The sequence below is a fragment of the Aythya marila genome (genome assembly GCF_965140915.1).
Source record: "Aythya marila genome assembly, chromosome: 4".
Classification (NCBI taxonomy): Eukaryota; Metazoa; Chordata; class Aves; order Anseriformes; family Anatidae; genus Aythya; species Aythya marila.
Window position 1 is genome coordinate 40,894,544 of NC_139045.1, and position 21,396 is coordinate 40,915,939.

The 21,396-nt window shown below is 36.4% G+C and overlaps 1 protein-coding gene across 3 annotated transcripts in view; it reads left to right on the plus strand.

Moving 5' to 3' along the window:
- The window catches only part of SCLT1 (sodium channel and clathrin linker 1), a 45,207-nt gene that overhangs the window by 272 nt on the left and 23,539 nt on the right, over positions 1 to 21,396 (plus strand). For 2 of the 3 annotated variants that reach the window (XM_082760339.1, XM_082760340.1), the window contains exons 2-13: positions 2,335 to 2,402; positions 3,124 to 3,176; positions 4,087 to 4,156; positions 5,269 to 5,324; positions 6,938 to 7,070; positions 7,900 to 8,022; positions 8,497 to 8,562; positions 10,486 to 10,556; positions 14,766 to 14,856; positions 15,030 to 15,121; positions 16,775 to 16,952; positions 19,857 to 19,955. In XM_082760339.1, coding sequence (XP_082616465.1) covers positions 2,335 to 2,402; positions 3,124 to 3,176; positions 4,087 to 4,156; positions 5,269 to 5,324; positions 6,938 to 7,070; positions 7,900 to 8,022; positions 8,497 to 8,562; positions 10,486 to 10,556; positions 14,766 to 14,856; positions 15,030 to 15,121; positions 16,775 to 16,952; positions 19,857 to 19,955 — 1,100 coding nt within the window. Of the gene's footprint in view, positions 1 to 63; positions 104 to 2,334; positions 2,403 to 3,123; positions 3,177 to 4,086; positions 4,157 to 5,268; positions 5,325 to 6,937; positions 7,071 to 7,899; positions 8,023 to 8,496; positions 8,563 to 10,485; positions 10,557 to 14,765; positions 14,857 to 15,029; positions 15,122 to 16,774; positions 16,953 to 19,856; positions 19,956 to 21,396 lie in introns of those variants that run through there. The other variant, XM_082760341.1, reaches the window with a different exon arrangement.

Consider the following 21,396-nt stretch of genomic DNA (forward strand, 5'->3'; position numbering starts at 1 on the left):
GCCTGGGGCGGTTCTTGTGTGGGGAGGGAAGGAGGGAAGGCTTCAGTCCGTGGGTGTAACAGCAGGAGGGTGTTTTCTGTGGCGTCTGCGGCGAGAAACAACGGTATGAAAACTTTTATGGCTAGCAGAGGACTAACCATTATAAGGATGTAATGAGGGTAATAGCCAGGCACGGGAATTTTTAGGATCGTGCCTCTTTATGTACGAAAATGTTACTCTGCTTAAGCGACACCTGGAAGGCAAAAAAACTGCCTTCTGATGACATGTGTGTTACAGACTGAAAGCTATACCTGTAAGTATGTGTTCTGTATGGTTTGGGTAATTTTAATGGGAGCGTAAAGCGAGTGGATCAGAGCATACTTAGACTGCTGAACACCAAAATAGTGACTGGCAAAAGATGCTTCTGCAGAGTTTATATTTCTAAAAATAGGGAGTTGATGTGTTGTCCCAAGAATGTTGCTCACCCCGCCATTGTAGTCTGTGTGGTGGGGAAATCGGGTAGCGTGAATGGACAGGATCACAGTGCAAGAAGTGCTGTGACCGTGCAGCACACAGCTCAAGTTTTCAGTGGATACTGAACTTGTTAGGACAGTTTTGGATGGGCAGAGGTGGAGGGACAACTCGTGATTCAAAGGACCTCAACAGCAGAAAAGCTTTTGTCTGTACCACCAGTAACCTTGCCTCAGAAGCCTCTATATCTCTTGAGTTTTGCTCAAACATTTGTTATACTGTGACGTGAACAAATGGTTTAGGTTCAAAAGTCGTGAATTTCCTTTTTTATGTATTTGATGTGTTTGGGTGTAGTTTCTTATTTTATAATTGTGTGAGTCCAAATGGAGCTTAGACAATATACACCATGAAGTGACAAGAGTTGCCTTTTCTCTCAAGGATACCTCTCAGAAAAAATGCATCCTGCAAAGATGCTGAAAAAATTTTAAGTTATTTTGCATAGCAGTTGAGACACAAGCTATTTGAGGCCTGTTCTAAGTCGGATGTGTTTATTGATGTTCTACTTTTTTCATAGATGATGTCCAACTTCTAAAGTGTTGAATGTGTGTAATACACGGGGATTCTATAAGCACTATTAAATTCAGCTTTATAGCATAAATACTTGTTGCATTGTAGCTGTAACGGAAGTTCTCATAATGAAATGCTGTTCCCTGATACTAATCAGTTATAAATTCAGTTTTGGCTGAATTCATTTTGAAGTATCAGCAGCCAATCTTACATGTGATAGTTATCCATTCCATTCCATATTTTTGTGATAAGCTGCTAGGTACGTCTTTTATCTGAATGAACTTTATGATTACTATTGAAGGTGAATACTTCTGCAATTGGTGTCTAAGGTCTATCCTCCTTTTGCACCTATGTTCGTGTTCTGAGATTGCTTTGGCTGGTGAGGCCAGCTACTCTTCCAGGTCCTGTTTGTTGACATCCCCTTTATAGTCTGTTCTCTTTTTTTTTTTTTCTGTAGATTCCTGTAGCATATTAGAACCACAAAAAAACATTGCAATGCATATCAAGAATAACAGGCAAGAAATTTTAAGTCAAAACAGTTGTATTGTCTTCCTGAGACCCTTTTTTTTTTTTTTTTTCCCCTCTATCCATTTCAGTTACAAAGGTTTAAATCAGATTCTCATGGTTTGGCCAGATGGAAGAACACTATAAATGAATGGGAAGAGCTGCTGTTTTCCCTTTCCAACCTTTTGCTGATTCTTCCATTTGCAGCCTAAGTAGTCTTTGAAATCCCAGTAGTCAAAGTTAGATTAGTAGAGAAGAGCGATGCCTTAGTTGATGTTTATTTCTAAAAATGCAGATGCTTGCAGTCTGCATGTCTTTCTTGCTTGGCTTTCTTTTGGATATATGTGAGTGCTCAGATTCATGTATCAATGAAGTTCTTGTGACCTAAATTTGTTGAATATTTTTGTCTGTCATTTATGTGAATGCTTTTTTGAACGTTTATGGGTCCAGTTCCCAGCAACAGGTTAATTTTATATCATCCAGCTAATTGAATTGGCTCTGGTGTGATTCCTTGCATTTAGTCCTCATGAATCGTTAAGATGTTGTGTATGTTTATGGCTTTTCTAGGCAAAAAAAATAAAATAATTTCTAGGAGGTCATGATATGAAAGACGTCAAATTAATTATTGCTTGTTAGTCTTTGTATTTTTTTGAACTCCTACTTTCCTGAAAATAAATGCACTAAGTAGAATTTTATAAAGCATATTGTGTGCCTTCAAAGCACTACACCATAAAACATTTCTGACTACCAGTCAGGTTTATCTAGATAAACGTTCATGTTGTATGATCTTCTAACTTCTATTGTATTTTTCAGATCAGAGGCTAAATGTGGCATTTGAACAGTATGAAATGGATGAAATTTTGAGCAGCAATGCTGAGCAGGTATGTGAACTGAGGTATTGTGGTGGTTTTACCACAGGTATAGAAGTAGTTTAAAAAAAAAAAAAATCTCAGTTTTAAGATATACGTCTTTGCATACCTAGAACATAGTCCACTTCAGTGTCACTTTGCCTTGAGCCCATTGCACATCTGCAGAGTTGCTTCTAGTTTTCAAAGCAGCAGCAGAATAAAACTGTCATAACAGCTATGAATTTTGCTATTTTTAGTGCATTTTAAAGTTTATCATATGCAGGAGAACACATCCCTGCAAAGACACTTCATTTCTGCAGAGTAGACTTTTTCACTTCTATAGGCTTTTTTGTCTCATGTGAAGATAGCATTTTGTGGTGAGTACCATAAGCCTGTCTGAAAATTTGTGCAGAACTTAGGGCATCAGCACTTTTCTGATGCTGGGATGCATGGAAATGAACTTGGCACTTGCACAGACTTGTAAGGGTTCTTTTAAGAAAGAGCTGATTCCCCATCAGATGTTGTTATGCTTTACATCAGAGCATCTCCAGGAAAAAAAAATCAATTGTATTTTTTTTAAATTGGGCCAGAGTTCAAGGATTTTTTAATGTAAACCTAAAAGCGATTGTATGGGATAATGTATATGCTTTCAGTACAGACAGAATAAACAGCTTTGTGTTGCATATTAAAAAATAAATAAATAATAGCTGCATGCGGTCATGTACAAGTACTAACATAAGATATTCAATTACAGAAAAATGTCTTTGGAGGTGATGGTATATCCGGATCCAGGATAATGGACCAAAGGTAACTGACTCCAAACAAGCGAGAATACTACTTCAAAAAAAAAAAAAATTGCTTTTAAAAGCGTTAATATCCAGTTGGGCCTAGTTTTATGTACGCTTACTTGCTCACAGCTCTGAGGACTTGTAAGGGGAAGTCTGCAAAAGTGTTCCTGTAACAGTTGTGTTTAAATAAATCTTCTGTTTATTCAGAGATTTAAATATGACTTTTCTTGCACAGTTTATAAAATAAAGAACAGGAGATGAGGAATAATCTAATGTAAATTTTAAGACAATAAAGTGCAGGTGAGGTTGCATGAAGTTAGGTAACAGGTGTTAACAGGTGTCTGTTAAACAAGTCAGGTGGGTATTTTTTAAAATGTTTGCTTGAGAAGGTGACTAACAGTGCACAAATAAGCTTTTCTATATGGGCACTAGTAAATTGTTTAATGGTCATTATCCTCTTCATGCTGTTACAAACTACCCTTTGTGGTTGAGTTTTAAGGCTTTATCACTAATAAAGTTTTTTTCAGAGAATTACTGTAGTCTACAAAAATACTGGGAAGGAAGGAAGTATGCAAGTAAAACTGCATTTTTTTACATTATCTTATACGTCCTTTACTGCTGTATGTGAAAGCGGTAAGAAAGTCTAGTTTCTAATCTTTGGAGTTTTTTATCTGTGCATGAAATACTAATGCATTACAGCTCATTTACAATATTGTGTATTCTAATTCTCTCATACAGTAAGTCTGTGGTTAATTATCATACTTTAAAAGTAATTAAACTTGTTCTCTTGATGCTGGTGAATGTTGGTCTTGGAAGTAAACTGTTTTGTTCTGTTCTCTAGGTTAAGAATTCTGTAAAACTAGTTGATTATCAAAACGATGTTTCTGCATTTACAAAATGGTTTCTGAGCATGTTTTTCCAATTTGCAGCTTATCACCTCTAATTGTAGAGTATGATAAACACCTGGAAGAGATGAGGGAGCAGCTGCGGATTTATGAGGTATGTATATTGCCAACATTTTGCACTCTTTTAGTGCTTTACTGTATTAATATGTAGGCTACTATTTTTTGTCAGTTGAGGAAAGCATGCCTGCATCATGCTTCACAAAGTCCCAAGATCACAGCCTGTATCAAATGAATTAATAGAACTTTCTATGAAAAAGCTGGGAGGTTGTCCAAATTATGCCATTACTGTGTTTGTGGAAGTGGTGGTGCGAAACACAACATGCGTGTTTTTGTCTCTGGACATTCTGATATGATTGCATGGAATTTTCCTCGGTGACACTGAGACGAGGCAGATATTTCCATCTTTCCCTACAGGTCTGATCTTGGCCGTACAGTCCAGCTCGGTCTTGCAACTAGATACACTCATACTTCTATGTTCTTAGTTGTTCAAACTCAAATAATTGAAATGTTTGATATCATGGCGAGTGGGGGAGAGGGAACTGTCTCTCTTCCTTTCAAACCGCAAGCAAATGAAACCAGTACTTCCTATGATTCCTGAAAAGTAAAGTGGTGTGTTTAATAATTAAAATTTGCGGAGCAGAGATCAATTCTTACTTGTGATCTACATGCAAAAGCTACACTACAGTTTTGTTTCAGTGCACTTAATCTTATGTCCATAGTAGAGCATCCACAAATAGTCTTCAGACTTGGTTGATTGCAGAAGGCAATATAAGCCCTATGCTTCTGTTGCACTCCTTCTGTTAACAAAGCCGTTGATTCAGCTATTACAAACTGACATTATTCCTTACATAGTTCCTAAACTTTTTTATTAACTCATCCTGTACACAGTAAGTATTTATCAACTGTATCCCTAAAAGAACAGTATTTAATTAAAAATATATCTGTAAGAGCTATAGGAATTCCCAAAGCTAAGTTTAATGGTCATAACAACTTAGAACTCAGGTGTTAACTTTTAAACAGGATTTAGCAGCTGTTAAATTTATGTGGCATCTTGTGACTTTTGTTACAGAAGGAAATCTTACTTTCAATTACTTCATTATGTTGAATTATGTAGTCTGTGTTTTACAGTATCATTCAGAAAAAACATAAGAGCGAGTTGCTGAAGTTTGACGCTTAAGAGCTTACTTGTGCATGTTTTTGTATTAGGCACAGATGGGTGAGATGAGACGAAAATGTGAGCAAGTCACCAAGGAAAATGAAAGGTAAATAAGTGTACTGACTTGTTATTGCTGTTGTTCTTGATTTCTTAATCTTTTTTTTTCCTAAGACTTTGAAATCTTGTGAAGCCACTTAACAATTCAAGATTTCATGCTCGTGTACTTAGTGTTAGTTGTTAAGTGCTTAATATATATTACAGAATCACAGAATCACAGAATTTTCTAGGTTGGAAGAGACCTCAAGGTCATCGAGTCCAACCTCCAACCTAACGCTAACAGCCCTCCACTAAACCATATCCCTAAGCTCTACATCTAAGCGTCTTTTGAAGACTCCCAGGGATGGTGACTCCACCACTTCCCTGGGCAGCCTGTTCCAATGCCTCACAACCCTTTCAGTGAAGAAGTTCTTCCTAACATCTAACCTAAAACTCCCCTGGCTCAACTTAAGCCCATTCCCCCTCGTCCTGTCACCAGGCACGTGGGAGAACAGGCCAACCCCCACCTCGCTACAGCCTCCCTTGAGGTACCTATAGAGAGTGATAAGGTCACCCCTGAGCCTCCTCTTCTCCAGGCTGAACAAGCCCAGCTCCCTCAGCCGCTCCTCGTAGGACTTGTTCTCCAGGCCCCTCACCAGCTTTGTCGCCCTTCTCTGCACCCGCTCAAGCACCTCGATGTCCTTCTTGTAGCGAGGGGCCCAAAACTGAACACAGTACTCGAGGTGCGGCCTCACCAGAGCTGAGTACAGGGGGACGATCACCTCCCTAGCCCTGCTGGTCACGCTGTTCCTGATACAAGCCAGGATGCCGTTGGCCTTCTTGGCCACCTGAGCACACTGCTGGCTCATATTCAGCCGACTATCCACCATCACTCCCAGGTCCTTCTCTGCCTGGCACCACCAGATTAGGAGGTTCAGCCATATCTGTGTAAAAGAACTAGATATAAAGCTATTTAAAACTGTTCATTGTTTTTATAGAACATATCTTAACAGATTTAAATGTCAGATGTAGCATTATGTACAGATTAAAGGTACATAACTGTCGTGGTTTAACCCGGCCAGCAGCTAAACACCACAGCCGTTTGCTTACCCTCCCCCTCCCTCTCTGGGACGGGGGAGAGAAATGGAAAATGAAGCCCATGAGTTGAGATAAAGACAGTTTAATAAGACAGGAAAATAATAATAATAATAGTACTAATAATAATAATGTGTACAAACAAGTGATGCACAATGCAATTGCTCACCACCCGCTGACCGATGCCCAGCCTAACCCCGAGCAGTCCAGCCCCCTCCCCCGGCTAGCCACCCCTATATATTTTTTAGCATGACATCAGATGGTATGGAATACCCCTTTGGCTAGTTTGGGTCACCTGTCCTGGGTCTGTCCCCTCCCAGCTCTTGCTGCACCCCCAGCCTGCCTGTTGGCAGGACAGAGCAAAAGGCTGAGATGTCCTTGGCTTGGTATAAGCACTGCTCTGCAACAATTAAAACATCGGGGTGTTATCAGCACTCTTCTCATCCCAAGCCAAAACACAGCATTCCACCAGCTACTAGGAAGAAAATCAACTCTGTTCTAACAGAAACCAGGACAAGAACTTAGTTGATTTAAAAAAAAAAAAATGTTAAAGAAATATTTTGCTTAACTTGTTACTTTGAATTTCAGGCTTCATGCAGAGTTGAAAGAGGTTCTTGAGACACAACTGGAGGCTCTTCCTTTCATGCCTCTGGGAACTGATCTTCCTGCAGATGAAGGAATAGTGAGAAACCTTCAAGAACAACTACAACTGGCAAATCAAGTGCGTGAGACAAAACGTTTGTACTGCTTTATTTCTCTTGTGCCTTAGCAGATTAGAAGATGGTTTATTTCTTGGTTCACAATTTGTTTATAACACTTTCTTGAAACTATTTTGAGGCCTTCTTGATTTTACATAGCTTAAAAAAGGTATTTATAGTATGGACAGCAAAACCTGAAGGAAGTTTCTTTCTAGCTTCATACACCTAGGAAGTTTTTATGTTAATTTGCCTCTAATGTTACCTAGTTTACTTGATCTTTATGTTGATTTCCTGACCAGGAGATGAGTAAAATATATTTTTCAATTCAAGTTACTGTGGTAGGTTGTCATTTTGATTTAAAGAAAAAAACATTGTAACGTGAAATGAAGAGGCAAGTTTATGTGGAATATAGAAAGTAACAAATCCAAAAAGATAAGCAAAATCTCATGAACTTGTTGTAGTGATATGTCAGTCCTGTTGCATTGGACTAAATTGAAGCTAAATTGACAGCTGAATTTTTGCATTTGACTATTGATATACCATAGTCCTAGAGTAAATACTTGTAAAAGTTTGCGTTTGACAGTTTCAGAACTTTAGTAGAACTGCTTTTCTGGAGAGAGCTACAAAATTGTGCAAAACTTCCAATTCTCATCTATGTATAATTTGAACTCACAAACATCTTTTTCTACCTCTGAATTTGTTGTTTTGTCTTTGTGGTTGTAATGTGTACAAAGTACAAAAAGACATTTCAAAAGAAAAGTTACGTCTTTTCTTTTTGGGGAATGGTAGATAAAAGTAAATGTACTGTAATAAGACGGTATTTATGTAGACATTTGTTCCGCAACTTCTTAGGAAAAAGAACATGCAATAGAGCTCTGGCAGACTGTATCACAGGAGCTTGATCGCCTTCGGCAGCAGTACCAGGAACACATGACTGAAACACAAATCCACGTGGCTGAAAGACAAAAGCAGAAAGTAATTTTCATTTATATTTTTGTTAATTTTGGAATGTCATTGTAAACTGTGAAGATTTGGGGTCTGTGTGTAGTCAAAATGAGGTTGGGTGGTTATATCATACTGTTTTCTGTAACAGTCATGTCAAATGTTGAGTGGTCAGATGTGGTCGCTGATGCATCAAATAATTGCTAACACGTTGTGGATACATGTCTGCTACTGTGAAATGTTTATAGTACCATCATAGCCTGTGTGGCCCATTAGAAGCACTACACATGTACGCTTTCATTTAACTGAGTGAAATTCAGATACATTTTTCAGTAGTAAATCTAATTTGCTAGATTACCAGGTCAACAGCTAGAAGTAATCAAATCACTAATTTACAAAGTATATTGAATTTCCTGTAACGTGCATAAATTTTCAAAAATGTTTTTACTTGACTGATTGTCACATCCTTATGATGGTAAACACAAGAAGCTCAATCCTTTTTTTTAGGATCAGCTGACTAGCTTCCACCAGCTGACTCAGCAGCTGCAGGCTGCCAATGAGAAAATAGAGTTGGTAAGTAAAACCTGAGCAGTGACTTACTGAATTTATTCTTTCTATGGGAGCCTTGAAGCGCAAACTGAAAGCAAAATATCAATGTCCCTCATAGATATGTGCTTGGATAGACCTTGTGCCATTCAGATTTGCACACTTGTCTAGGAACAAGTCAAAAATCAAGAAGTAATGGCTTTTAAATCAAGAAGTAATATTTTTTTTTTCCTGAATTCTGAATTTCCTTAAAATTCTTTATTTAAATACTTAAATTCTTTGTTGTGCAATCATTTGGAAGCTGTGGGCTGAAAAAAATGTAGTGCTTCAGTCAAGCCCCTACTGATATTGAGTACTATACTGCAGATTGCCATAGAACTGTATCTTGCAAGCAGTTCTGTTTACTCGCCATTTCAGTAGTTTTAATAAAAGCAAAATAACGCACTCAGGAATTTTTACCTTATACAGTCAGTGACTAACAAAATCAACTTTCTTTAAGGTTGATAGCCGTATTATAGTTATTGAGGGGTTGCTGTCAAACAGTCTCAAGGAAATACAATGAGCCAAAACAGTTCAGGTGAGGATTTAGAATTTGCAGACTGATCCGCCATTATAAGTGAAGCAGTAGGAGGTAACAAAAAATAGAATGACTGAATGCTTAAAATCATAATATTGGAAAAATGATGCAGAGAAGAGTGAAATACAGGTGTTCTTTGAAGAAGACAATGTTAAGGTAAAGGTTATCCGTTTGCTTGTGTTCTCCACACAGTTTGACAAGGTCTGTTATGAATGTCAAGAAATGAAGAAGCATGCCCTTTCTAAGCTACCAAACTGAAAAATGAGGAGTGGAGAGCAGAAGTAACTAGTTGTGTTTTTTATCATGGTTAAACATCTGTGTTGCATAGATGTGTTCAGGTTTGAGTTTTTCAGCGTATTTATAAATGTTCTGGAAATGGGATCCAGTAATGAAACAACAGTGCTCACTACTAATGTTAAAGAATTTAAGGTAACGAAAACTGAAATAGGATACAGAAATTTGCAGTTAGACATGATATCAAATACATGAATACATTTTGTCAGACATTTCATTAATAATTATATAAGCAGAATAACCCATGAGAGCAAAATGGAGCTTTCACATAGGGTACTTAGTATTAGTCCTGAAATAATTGTTAACACTGAGAATACATATTTTACAAGTATGAGGGTTCTGAAAACAATTCTCAGCAACAGTCAAGAAAGCAAGAAGAATGTTAGCATTGGGGTTGGGTACTGTGCTGAAGTCCACAGTACAGTAGCGTCTTGAATGCTACCTATATTCAAGTTGTGGTCATCTCTTATCTCAGAAGGGGAATGTAAGATCTAGGAAAGGCTAGTTGGATAACAAACACTAAATTATTCTCAGATGAGAGGACACCTGAAAGAAAGAGGATGAGATTTCTAGCACTCTGGGTGGCATAGAAAGTTGAGGGATAAACAGTTGCTTTCTGCCTCAGGACAAGAGGGCATTCAATACAAAGTAGTGTGGTTTTTTTTGTTTGTTTGTTTTGTTTTGTTTTTGTTTTTAATCAGGCAGCCTATTTAAAACAAAGGAATTCTTTCCAGCAATATGTGGTCTACTGTGGTACTCATTTATCTAGGGTATTCTAGGTACCTAAAGCAACTAGATGGGAAATGTAGATGGTAGATCTGAGTTATTACAGTCTTCATCTCTGGAAGTTCTTATACTACCAACAGGGGAAAGAAATGGAGGATGGGGTAACATCGCTCTTCATTTGCCTTTCTATAGTACGCTACCTAAAGCCCGGCACCTTGAAGACCAGCCAGTGTTACATAGACTTTATCAGCTATTCTTACAGCATTCTATTCTGTAGAAATGTCCTGTAACTCCAAATATATGAGACTTTCAACAAAATGGGAACATGCTATAAATCTCTCCTTGTTTTGCAGAGCAATCAACAGTTTCTACAAACTGTAACGGAACAGAATGTGGAACTAGAGCAGCTACAAAAGCAACTGAGGTATAAAACAGGCAATTAAAAATATTTTTTCCTATAGCCTTTTTTAGCTTACTGCTTTATTATGGGCCTCTTTTTGTCCTGTAACACCATTTGTACAACATCCCGTTATATAGGTGGCTACTCATCACAATCCTGAAATTTGAATATTCAAAGTAGCTTTAGATTTTAACAACTAAAATTTCACCAAGAGCTCTAAATCATAGGCTATGTGGACGTTAGAGGTAAGAGAAGCTTTATTTGTCTTAATGGTTATTTTTAAGTTTCTTCTGCACAGCACATTTAGGACCAGGACCTGTTCACACATGCAGTTACCTTGGTCAGTGAAGATATTTTTGAAGGGGAACTTACCACCTCTTTTTTTATTAGCTATAATTTTTCAGTGGGAAAAACTATTTTCAGAAAATGATGTAATTTAAGGAAGGAAAATGTGGCAGAAATCAAAAATTAAGGTGGTATTCAAGGTATTTGCTGAAATAAGGTGTTTATCAACTCTGTTATCACTTGTCATGCTATCTTAAAAGAGAAAATACATACCTCCATTCTTGGACATTACTCGTACAGGCTAATATTACTCTTTTGGTACCCATTCATCTGGAGATCAGTCTTGCATTGACATGGTTGCATTGACTCATGTAATAAGTGTGTGAAAGCAATTAGCTGAACTTACTTTAGACATTCAATAAACACTTGCAACATTGGCTTTTTATGTATTTCTAACACTTCCAAAGGTTTGATTCAAAAAAAAAAATTGGGGTGCAGTGAAGCATTCAGTTGGGGTGTTTGTCAAATTCAAAGGTGTCATGATTTCCTTTGCTCTTACCCTTACTTCCTTTTTAAAAAAGGAAACTGCTCTTTTTTTGAAACTCCCTGGGACTGACTTAAAACTAATGGATCACCTTGATCTGAACTTTTACCTATGTTTGCACTAAATATGTGTATTTTTGTAGTTGCTGTTACTTACAAACAGCAGTGAAGTTTATATATAATGGGGGAAATTGTATATATTTATGTATATTCCTTACTTTCACAAGGGTAGGCTCCTATTTCCTGGGCTTGAGTAGACTAGTCACCTTCATTCGTCTGGGACACATTCCTGATTAAAAGTCTTTGCTGGTGAAGGCAGTTCAACGCATGGCTTAAGTCAAAATAGTTCATTACATGTTATTAATCAGTGAACTGATAAAGTAAAGTGTGTGCACAGATACTCCCTTTGTAAGAAACACATGTCCACTTACCTGACTGCATCTCTCTCCTGTTGGAGGTGTGATTGCTGCTGCATTGTGTGTACTTATGCAGCGTCTTCAAGTCCACTAATTGTATGCTTCTGAGAAAGCACCCCAAGAATTCCCATACGAACACAGCAGATACATTGGTCCCCATTTATTTCTTGCTGTGTTGTCGGTCTGCCAGTTGGGTGCAGGCTGTTCCTGGTGTCTGGTGGTGTGGCTGCTCTCCACCAGTGGAGTGACTCCAGGCAGTGTCAAACACAGCTCAGCTGCTGGTCTATTGCTGTCTTGTCACTCCCGCTGCAATCACAAATCTTTATGCATCTTTGGAAGCTTTCTCCAGGTTCTGAGAGTTTCTTGGTAACTCCCTGATTACTGATTAAAGTGGCTGGGGACCATCACGCACAAACTTTGTCATATTTATTCTCCCCATAGTGTTACCAATTTGGTGCAAACGGGACTTCAGAGTAATTTTGAGTTTCTTGTCATGGGCACTGATTAGACTGTCATTCCATGCAGATCAGCTCAGAGTTCCAAAAAACAGTACTTCATATTCACAAAGCTAATGACAGCAGCTCTATATAGCTGTAAAAGAAGTACTGCAGTGATTCTCAAAGAAGTCTAGAACACTTTTCACCAGCTGTTGCTTCTCTACCAGGAAGTCACATGCATGTAGTTTGCTTGGGTTACAAAGCATATATTGCTGACAATTTGTTGCTTCCTTCAGACATTTTTAATAGATTTGCAGTGATTTACAGTAATAGAGTAACAAATCTGGAGAGATTTAAAAACAAAAACTTACATGTGGAACAATTTCTGTTTGTTTCATATGATCTAGACTGGGTGCAGTTTTGGACCTTTTGATGTTGCTAAGCCTAAAAGCATGTCTTGGTAAATTTTAAATATATTAGGATTGATCTAACAAAGTATACAATCTGTTTTATGTAACCATAAAACACTTTAAACATGCTCGTGACGGATTATCATCCTATTTCTAATATGTGCACCTAAGGGAAGACTGCTAGATTAAGTTTTGGAAGGTAACCAGGGGAAAAGAAAACAAAATGAAGAGTTCTGCTGGAGTTTATTTTCCACAGGATAAAAGCTTTTATTCTTTAGATCAGAATAAAAAATTGACCCGAATTAAAAAAAAATTAAAAAAAAATAAAAAATAAAAATAAAAAAAGAAATCTGGTGAAAACTTCTTGAGAAGTATTTAAGAACAGAGTTATTTCTACTCATTAATATTTAAATAATAACAAATCTACATTTATGCAACTATTAAAGGGCCATAATCAGCCATACATTATAAGCAACATAATATTTGATGTATTTGTGGAGAGAATTGAGGATTAAACAGATTGACTTCTTTAAATGCTAGAATTTTTATTACAATATTTTACGTATTTAACGTGTAATATTTTAATATAATATTTTAAAGTTCCATTGTATATAATCAGTTGTTTAGCTCACCATATTATTGTTCTTGTGAATTAACTCCTAATGGCTGTCTCTGGAGAGGGGATACTCTGGTGATACTGGATACTCATTTGTCAGATGGTCTGCTCCAGTGCAGTGAAATTCTGAGTTTAGCTGCGAGTATCAAAAATGTTTTGAGATATATGCTGTTGAAATGTTTTTAAAAGTCTGAAGATAATGCATATAAACATATAAACTTTGAATTGCTCAAAGCTGCATTTCAGTATATTAACAGAAAGGTAAAAGCTTGCCAAGGTTGTATCAAAGATAAATTGCACAATGAAAAATCAAAGTTGCATCTTTAGAATCAATTTGTCACTTCTTAAATGCACATCCCAGAATTTGATCTGAAGCAGAGTTTGGTTATTAAAATGCATTTTAAGTATTTAAGCTGTTTTGAATTTTATGATCTCTTTTTTTATATATATTTATTTTCTCCCTATGTTGGGTTTAGAGTTCTTTGGTTTTTTTTTGCAACACTTTTTAAATATTTTGGGGGGAAGCAACTAAATGCTCTCATAAATTTAATAGCGCCTTTTCTAGAAGGCACCCCCTTTTCATATGGGGTAAGGTTTGGACCTGCAGTGAGGGCCAGAAGTCTAAGAATAATGTTTTTTTCTTTGTTTTTTGATTTCTTAAGAAATGAGCTTTTCTGATGTATTAAACTGAAACTGTTGTAGAGTTGGTAGGATTATGTGTATGTTGGTTTACATTTTCACTTAGGCATAATATGCTTCTTCCTTTTATGCCATTAAACAAAAATGTTATTTCCTTAAGGAATTTTCGCTTGAAGTTTATTCTAAAAAAATATTCATTATTTCCTGGCTTCTTTCATGACTGTTAGTGCTCTAGTTTGCACTAGTCTATATGTTTGCTTTTTTTTTTTTTTTTAAGCTTTATCATATTTTCAGTCACTGGTCTTTAAATTTACCCTAATACTGAGCCAGAATAATTGGGTTACACACCCATGTGAGGGACTCTGTACGTCTTTCTTTTCCCAAGTCAGAGGAGTAGAAGCATTGCTCATTTCAATGAGCTTTTCTACTGTGTTTAAAGTCTGATTCACTAACTAGCCCATTTTTTTTCTCCTTTTCTGTTTTAGCTGTTGTCAGACCTCTTCAAATTATAATGCATATCAATTATGTTATTTAGAAATGGTTAACATTTTTTTAAAATTCTTTGTACAAATTGATTTAAAAAGTGAAATCTAATTCTGAAAATTATTTCAGTGTTAAGTATTTGAGGCCAATTATACTTAAGTTACTGAGTCGCTCCAAGTTTTTGATTGCCTAGTCCTCCCAAATATTTATTCAACGTACCTTCCTGATGAATTTGGTCTTTCTCTCTCATTGTGCCACATGCTTAGGGGAAACCTCTTCTGCCATGTTAAAGTATTATGGAATCTGACTGCCCTTCACAACTATTTCAACAAAGATGTAACAGAGTTCTTTTTTTGCCCCTGTAATAATTGAAGTGTAATTCATAGACTCTTTTCTTTATACAGGCAAGCCAAAATAGATGGACGGACAGCAAGTGCTAAGATTGATGAAATGACCAGATTGACAGAGAAGCTTCAAGGCCAATTGGAGAGAAAGGTATTCTAGAGAAAAGAACAATTTTAAATTACAACTGAAAATGTTAGTCAGTTACCAAGTTGCTGGTGTTAAATTAATGGCAAGTTGTTCCCTGACTTGTTTTTTATTAATATACCTTTGTTTTGTTAAATGAAGTTCAGATGATACCTGGAAAATATATTTATTCTTTCTAGGAAGAAGATGTGTTATCTGCCCAGCAAAGAGAAGCAGCATCTGACAAACGCTTGCAGCAAATGCAGTCTAGTATAAAACAATTAGAAACAAGGTAAAGACATCTCACTGGATGTTACTAACAGGGTATTCACAAGTGAGATAAAATGTAGTTTTTATCAGTCTCTGGCTTTTGTATTTCTAAGTCTGTTTTCTCAAAATACAGGTGTTTTATGTTTGGCTGCTCTCTACCTTATTTGTTCTATTCTATAACCTTGCAGAACAGCTTCTGTCTTCAATATGTTTAAAATGTTAAAACACAGCACTGATTTTATTGACAGTCATGGAGAAAAAACAAGACACGTATTTTTCACTCTAGTGCATAAATTCTAGTTACTCAACTCTCATTAGTGTTAGGTGGAGTTTTGAAGAAAAAAATGCACATTAGAATTTGATTTATTTTTTTTAATGTAAAGAAGCTGTTTTTGAGGTGAATACAGATCTTCTGACCATGGTCTGGCTTCAGGTCTTAGTTCATCACTCCTCATACAAAAAAAAAAGAAAAAAAAAATTAATAACATTGCTAAAGCATTCCAATAAATGCAAATTACAAAAATTGCTTGAGTGATCAGGAATAGAATTTTAATTCCAGTACTGTCTACTGGAAGATATAAGATCCAATCAGTTTCTTCTGTGCATTCCCCCTTACCTTCACTCTCCAAGGATATCAAGTGTAGCTATATTACATGGAGCTGAGGACAGTAATTTTGATTAAAATACTGTAAGCAATTTTAGAATGACAAATGACTTGATAGGTAAGAAGAATTCACAAATTTCTTATTGGAATAATTGTGTGACTGTTCATTTTCCGTTCTTGCTCACAGCTCTGTTCATAGCCCTGTGAACTCTTCAGTAACTCTGGAAAACAAATAATTAGTGGGGAACCATGTGTCTATATGGCCAAGTACAGCCTTGAATAGTTCTACAGATTTGTTTGGCTACCTCTACTTACTGAGTTTTACTTGTCTAAGTGTTTCAGAGGCTCTTCAATTCATTTTAGAATGTGTTAAGGAATTAGCTAGCATTATTAGTTTCTATGGGCTTTTGGTTCTCCAAAAATTGCATTTTAATAGAGTGGCTCTCTTTCTTTGTGTGTGTTACTGTAAACACGTTAGAAAGTAAACCACCATGATTGCCTGAAAAGGCAGCCCAAGTGTTTCCAAAGCGCTCGCTATGTGTATTTGGAACTATGCACTCTATTGAATAAGCTGCACTTCGGAACTTTCAGACATTTTTTGAGGATACCTCTGAGACTCTCTTGCCCTTTCTCATGCCTGCCAATACTGACAATCATAATTAAACAATAAGAATTTCTGAGCTGTTGCAAAATTACCAGTGTTTTCATTGTTCTAATGGTATAGCTGCAACTTCATTGCCCACATCCAATTATTCCATTTCCTCCGCAGAGGAGAACTTTATTCCTTCTTGGGCTGTTCTATTCTGTTTTAATATAGAACATTTTCAATGATGTATCCCAGGATAGCAACATACTTCTAAGGATTTTCTGAGAGTAGGTATCTGAGTTAACTCCTTCAATTCTGCTTCTTTCTAAGGTGTGACAAATGTCCCCAAAACAAGCAGAAAAACATGAATGCAGTATTGACTATTTTTATTTTATTTTACTTTCTACAAGCTTAGTTTGAAAGAATTGAAGTGTCTTAATTAAGCATTGTATTGTTAAATGAGTAAAATTATAACTGTCTTTTAGATTACATGTTACTGTCCAAGATGCCGAACAGCTGAGAACAGAAAGAACGGCCCTGGAAAAACAAATTAGAGAGCTTCAGACAAAGTACACTAATTTAGAAAGGGAGAAGTATGATGCAGTTGCAAAAGTCCAAGATTGCATACAGCTCTTAGAAGAAGCTAACCTACAAAAAAGTCAGGTAAGGTAATGGGTGAAAGTATTTCTTACATACTAGAAAATTGAATCACTAGCAGTTGTGAAGAACCAATCTTATTGAATACCTAGATAGGGCTGTCAGAGTAGTTACAAGATTATATTACTTGTTAATGGTTAGGAAAGAAAAGCTGAAACTATAGGGATTTTTTTTTTATATGGTAGACATAAGTCAGCAAGAGTGAGCTTTATGTTTAGATCTTAAATATTCAGAAGAAATCTGAAAAAGTTTCTTAGTAATGAGTCAGCGAAGCCGGCAGCCAGTAAAAAAAACTGCAAAGGCGTTTGAGTGTGTATGCTGGAATGGCAGATGAAATTCAGATATTCTGTACAGCATGCTGAACTTACTGTTTTGCAGTCAGAAAAGGGTCTTCTGAACACATTTATGTGATCCTTAGTGTAACTCAATACAATTAATAGAATGTTCAGAATGAGATTTTTAAAAATGCTTTTAAACATAGTGCACCTTAACATGCAGTTTTGATCAGTATATTTCAAGTAAGATGGGAGAAATAGGAAAGTGCAGGATTCAACAATGACAGCAAGACATGTCAGAGAGGCTGTAACAAAAAAAAATTGATTCAACTGTTACAGGATAACGTTTATGCCAAAAGTATAGATATGAAAACAGTCACATTGAAAATAGAAGAATCCACCAAAACTTCTAGAGGTAGACTCTAATCCAGCAGGTTTAGAAGCATCTATTGATCAAAAAAAAAAAAAAAAAAAAAAAAGTCATCCTCTTTTCCCAGTTTTTAAATTTTCCAAAGTATCAGCTGTTTGCCCTTTAGGATAATAGGGTAGAGGGACTGATAAACTGTTGTTTAATATGGGTGCTTCTTTGTTTTCATGCTAAACTTCAGCTCAAATCAGGCTTTTAGCAATCTAATGAATAGTGTTTGCTGGCGAGACAGAACTTTAATGCATATAACAGACTTTACACAATGAAGTCCAGATTAGTTAATGACCATAGGAACATATGGAGACTTTATTCTGTTTGGGCTAACATGTTGAACAGTCAAGCAGTTAAGGAGATAAACATTCCCTTTTAGTCTGAAGTTGCTTTTCAAACTTGAGGAGCCTCCTGAGAATCTAACTTAACTTTATATTTTTACCTTTTGTAATACAAGAGTTAATGTTGTCTTTTTTGCTCATGCTGATTTCGTTTCTGTAACAAACAAGGAAGATCCTGTCTGAAAGGAGGAGTAACTGTTTAAAGAGATCCTGCTACCTTCTTGCCTGCTTCCAGAAGAGTTAAATCTTGCCAAGACTTATGGGTCCTGGTTGTTACTGTGGTGCCCAGTAACTTGTGTGTTTCTTTTTGCCGCACAAAAGAGGGTTCTTTTCTTGTTACAGTCTTTCTTCCCATATATTTATAGTAACTTAGGATACACTTTGGGTGGCATCTTCCTGACATACTAATTCCTTTTCATATTCATTCAAAACTTAGTGCATCATACTTGCTACAGGCCCTGATCTTCTACAGTTCCCTTCACCTCTTAGGCTCATATTCAAAAAGGAAGGGAAAAAATGAAGTTTTATGTCCTCCTTTGCTGGCTACCTTTGGACTTATTAGTTCCTTTTTCCTAGTAAGACATTTGTATCCTTAACAGCATTTCCCTGGAGCCTGAGTACGAAGAAAAGGTAGAAATTAATTCATTTTTTCAGAGTTTAAAAATGAGAAATCACTCTTTCATTTGAAAATTACTGGTAAGAAGTGTAAATCACATTTATAGTCTGCTACATATTGGTACATCAAAGCAGTGTTTTTCCCACCATTTTTGACAGAAAAAAATGGCCCAGTAGAATTTATTGTGATGCAATTATGAATCTGAGAGATTTAATGAACTTCTACAGATAAGTAAGTGGCTCACTACAAGTTTAGTGTAATGTTCTTTCTAGGAAGAAAAAACTTGAATTTGCAGGCACTTGTTAATTTATTGCACTGGCTAAAGCTGGGAAGTTTATGAATTAACAGAATAAAAAATGCAGCCTAATATGTACATTTAGTTAACTGTGTGTCTTATACTGTTGCCATGGAGGTTTCTCCCTGATCTGTAAGAGATTATGGGAGGCAGTAAAGGGTTGTCACGGTGCTCCTTTTTTTATGTTAACATTGTAAAGTACACAAAGCTAAGATTACAAAATGAGATCAGAAGAATTCTAAGAGTACTTTGAGAAACAAATCACAAATTGAATGGGAGCAGTAAAAGATAATATGACATATGATGCACCATGTTACTGATTGTAGTGAGTAACCTTCTACAGGCTGAATTTGTATCAACATTGTATTAGCAATGCTTTTCATGTCTTTCTCCCTTTACATTGACATGTTCTTAATGTGCCACCTAGGATATTTTTCATCTATCCCATCAAGAGATCTGTATTACCTTCCATAATCTTTCCAGACCAATATCTTGTGTTCTACCTTAACATTACTATCTTCATCTTCCTCTGGAAAGGCTCCTTAATAGACTTTTTTTCTGTGATTCTCACCATCCTTTTGTGCTGAAGAGCTGTTCAGTTGATAGTTATCCACTGTGAAATGGATTGCATATGCATTCATTAATTGCTTGTGAATTTTCATTCATTTAGTTTTCTAGAAGATGAGTAATTTAGTGTATCAACAAAAAATGCTCAGATGTGTGTAGGAATACGTGTGTGTGTATTCAGGTTCTTAACTGAGAATTCAGGTATGCAGATTCTTAACAGATCTTTCTATGTGACATTTCTGTTTGTGTTCTTGATGGATCTTGTCAACGGCTCCAAATGCAAGCCAAAAAGTTCTTTTGAACAGTGGTTATGTGTGGTTTCTTCTCTCACTGCTAGATATTATGTCATGACTGAAATATTTTCAGTAGTATTTCAAGTTTCGTTTTGTTTTTTCTAGGCACTGTTTGGGGAGAAACAAAAGGAAGAGGAAATTGAAAAGTTGAAAAATGAAATGTCTCAGCTTGCAGAAGACACTGCTACAAGAATTAGGAAGGCAGTAAGTTCTGATATTTAGAAAGAATCAACTGTGAACTTATAGAGTTAAATCTGACATAATTATGTTTTATGAATATGCATATTATGCGTGATCAAATCAGCTGTTTTCTACAAGTATTTTGGTAATGTAGGTAGCAGGGGCAGCATACTGACAGGACTGTACTCTTCAGCTTTATCATCTAGATAAGTACTCTTCCAACCCAAATGATATTGGTTTATCTCTCATGAACCAAAAGTGTTCCTGTCAATGCACATGCTGGTATAGAGAAGGTGAGGATGTAAAGATTGGCATCTATTTCAGAAATTCTATTAGCATGTTAACAGACACTAACATCTGTTAGTTGTATTGGTATCAATGTATTTAGTTTATGAATATATGGCCTCATCTAGGAAGTTCACAGAATCACAGAATTTCTAGGTTGGAAGAGACTTCAAGATCATCGAGTCCAACCTCTGACCTAACGCTAACAGTCCCCACTAAACCATATCCCTAAGCTCTACATCTAAACATCTTTTAAAGACTTCCAGGGATGGTGACTCCACCACTTCCCTGGGCAGCCTGTTCCAATGTCTAACAACCCTTTCAGTAAAGAAGTTCTTCCTAACATCCAAACTAAAACTCCCCTGGCGCAACTTTAGCCCATTCCCCCTCGTCTTGTCACCGGGCACGTGGGAGAATAGACCAACCCCCACCTCGCTACAGCCTCCTTTAAGGTATCTGTAAAGAGCAAGTTACTGATGCTTATCAGTACAGTCAGATGATAGAAACTGTTGAGAGTTATACTGTCACTTTTTTGGCATCTCGGTACTTCAGAATATTCCTCTAGGCGAATAAGACTTCTACCAAGTACAGTTAATAGTAGAAGACTCAATATCACAGTTCGCTTCAAAACCAGCATTCGGTAGAGAAATGACTCTGAAGATTTTACAGTCTGTGTCCTTATGATTTTTATTCTTTTTATGAGTGGCTGAAAAATTGAAGCTCTTTTGATAACAGACTGTTCACAAAATTAGTTTTCTTTATGTTGTTTCCCATCTGTGATTAAAATGCGTTTACCTGGAAGTTCTCAACAATTACCCACATGTCAAATAGACATGCTTTATTTTAAGGCAAACTCCAGAGGAAACAGAAGCTTGTTATATAAATACGTTAACAGTGTCTTTTATTTCAAGTAGGCAACAGTGTAAATCAATTACCTGGTTTGTAAGTTTTCAGTGGTGCCATTGATTGTGCTTCCTTTCACTGTCTTCACTATGACACAATGCATATGTTTATTGTTTAGGGATGAAAGGATTCTTTTTATTTCCACTCCTTTAATTTCTAGAGGTTTCAGAAACATACTATGTAAATTTTTGAAGCCTTTAAAATGAGGATGAAAGTGGTTTGTGCATTCCACTTGTTAAGTACCCAAAAGAACCACGAAAATTACATGGATTACTTA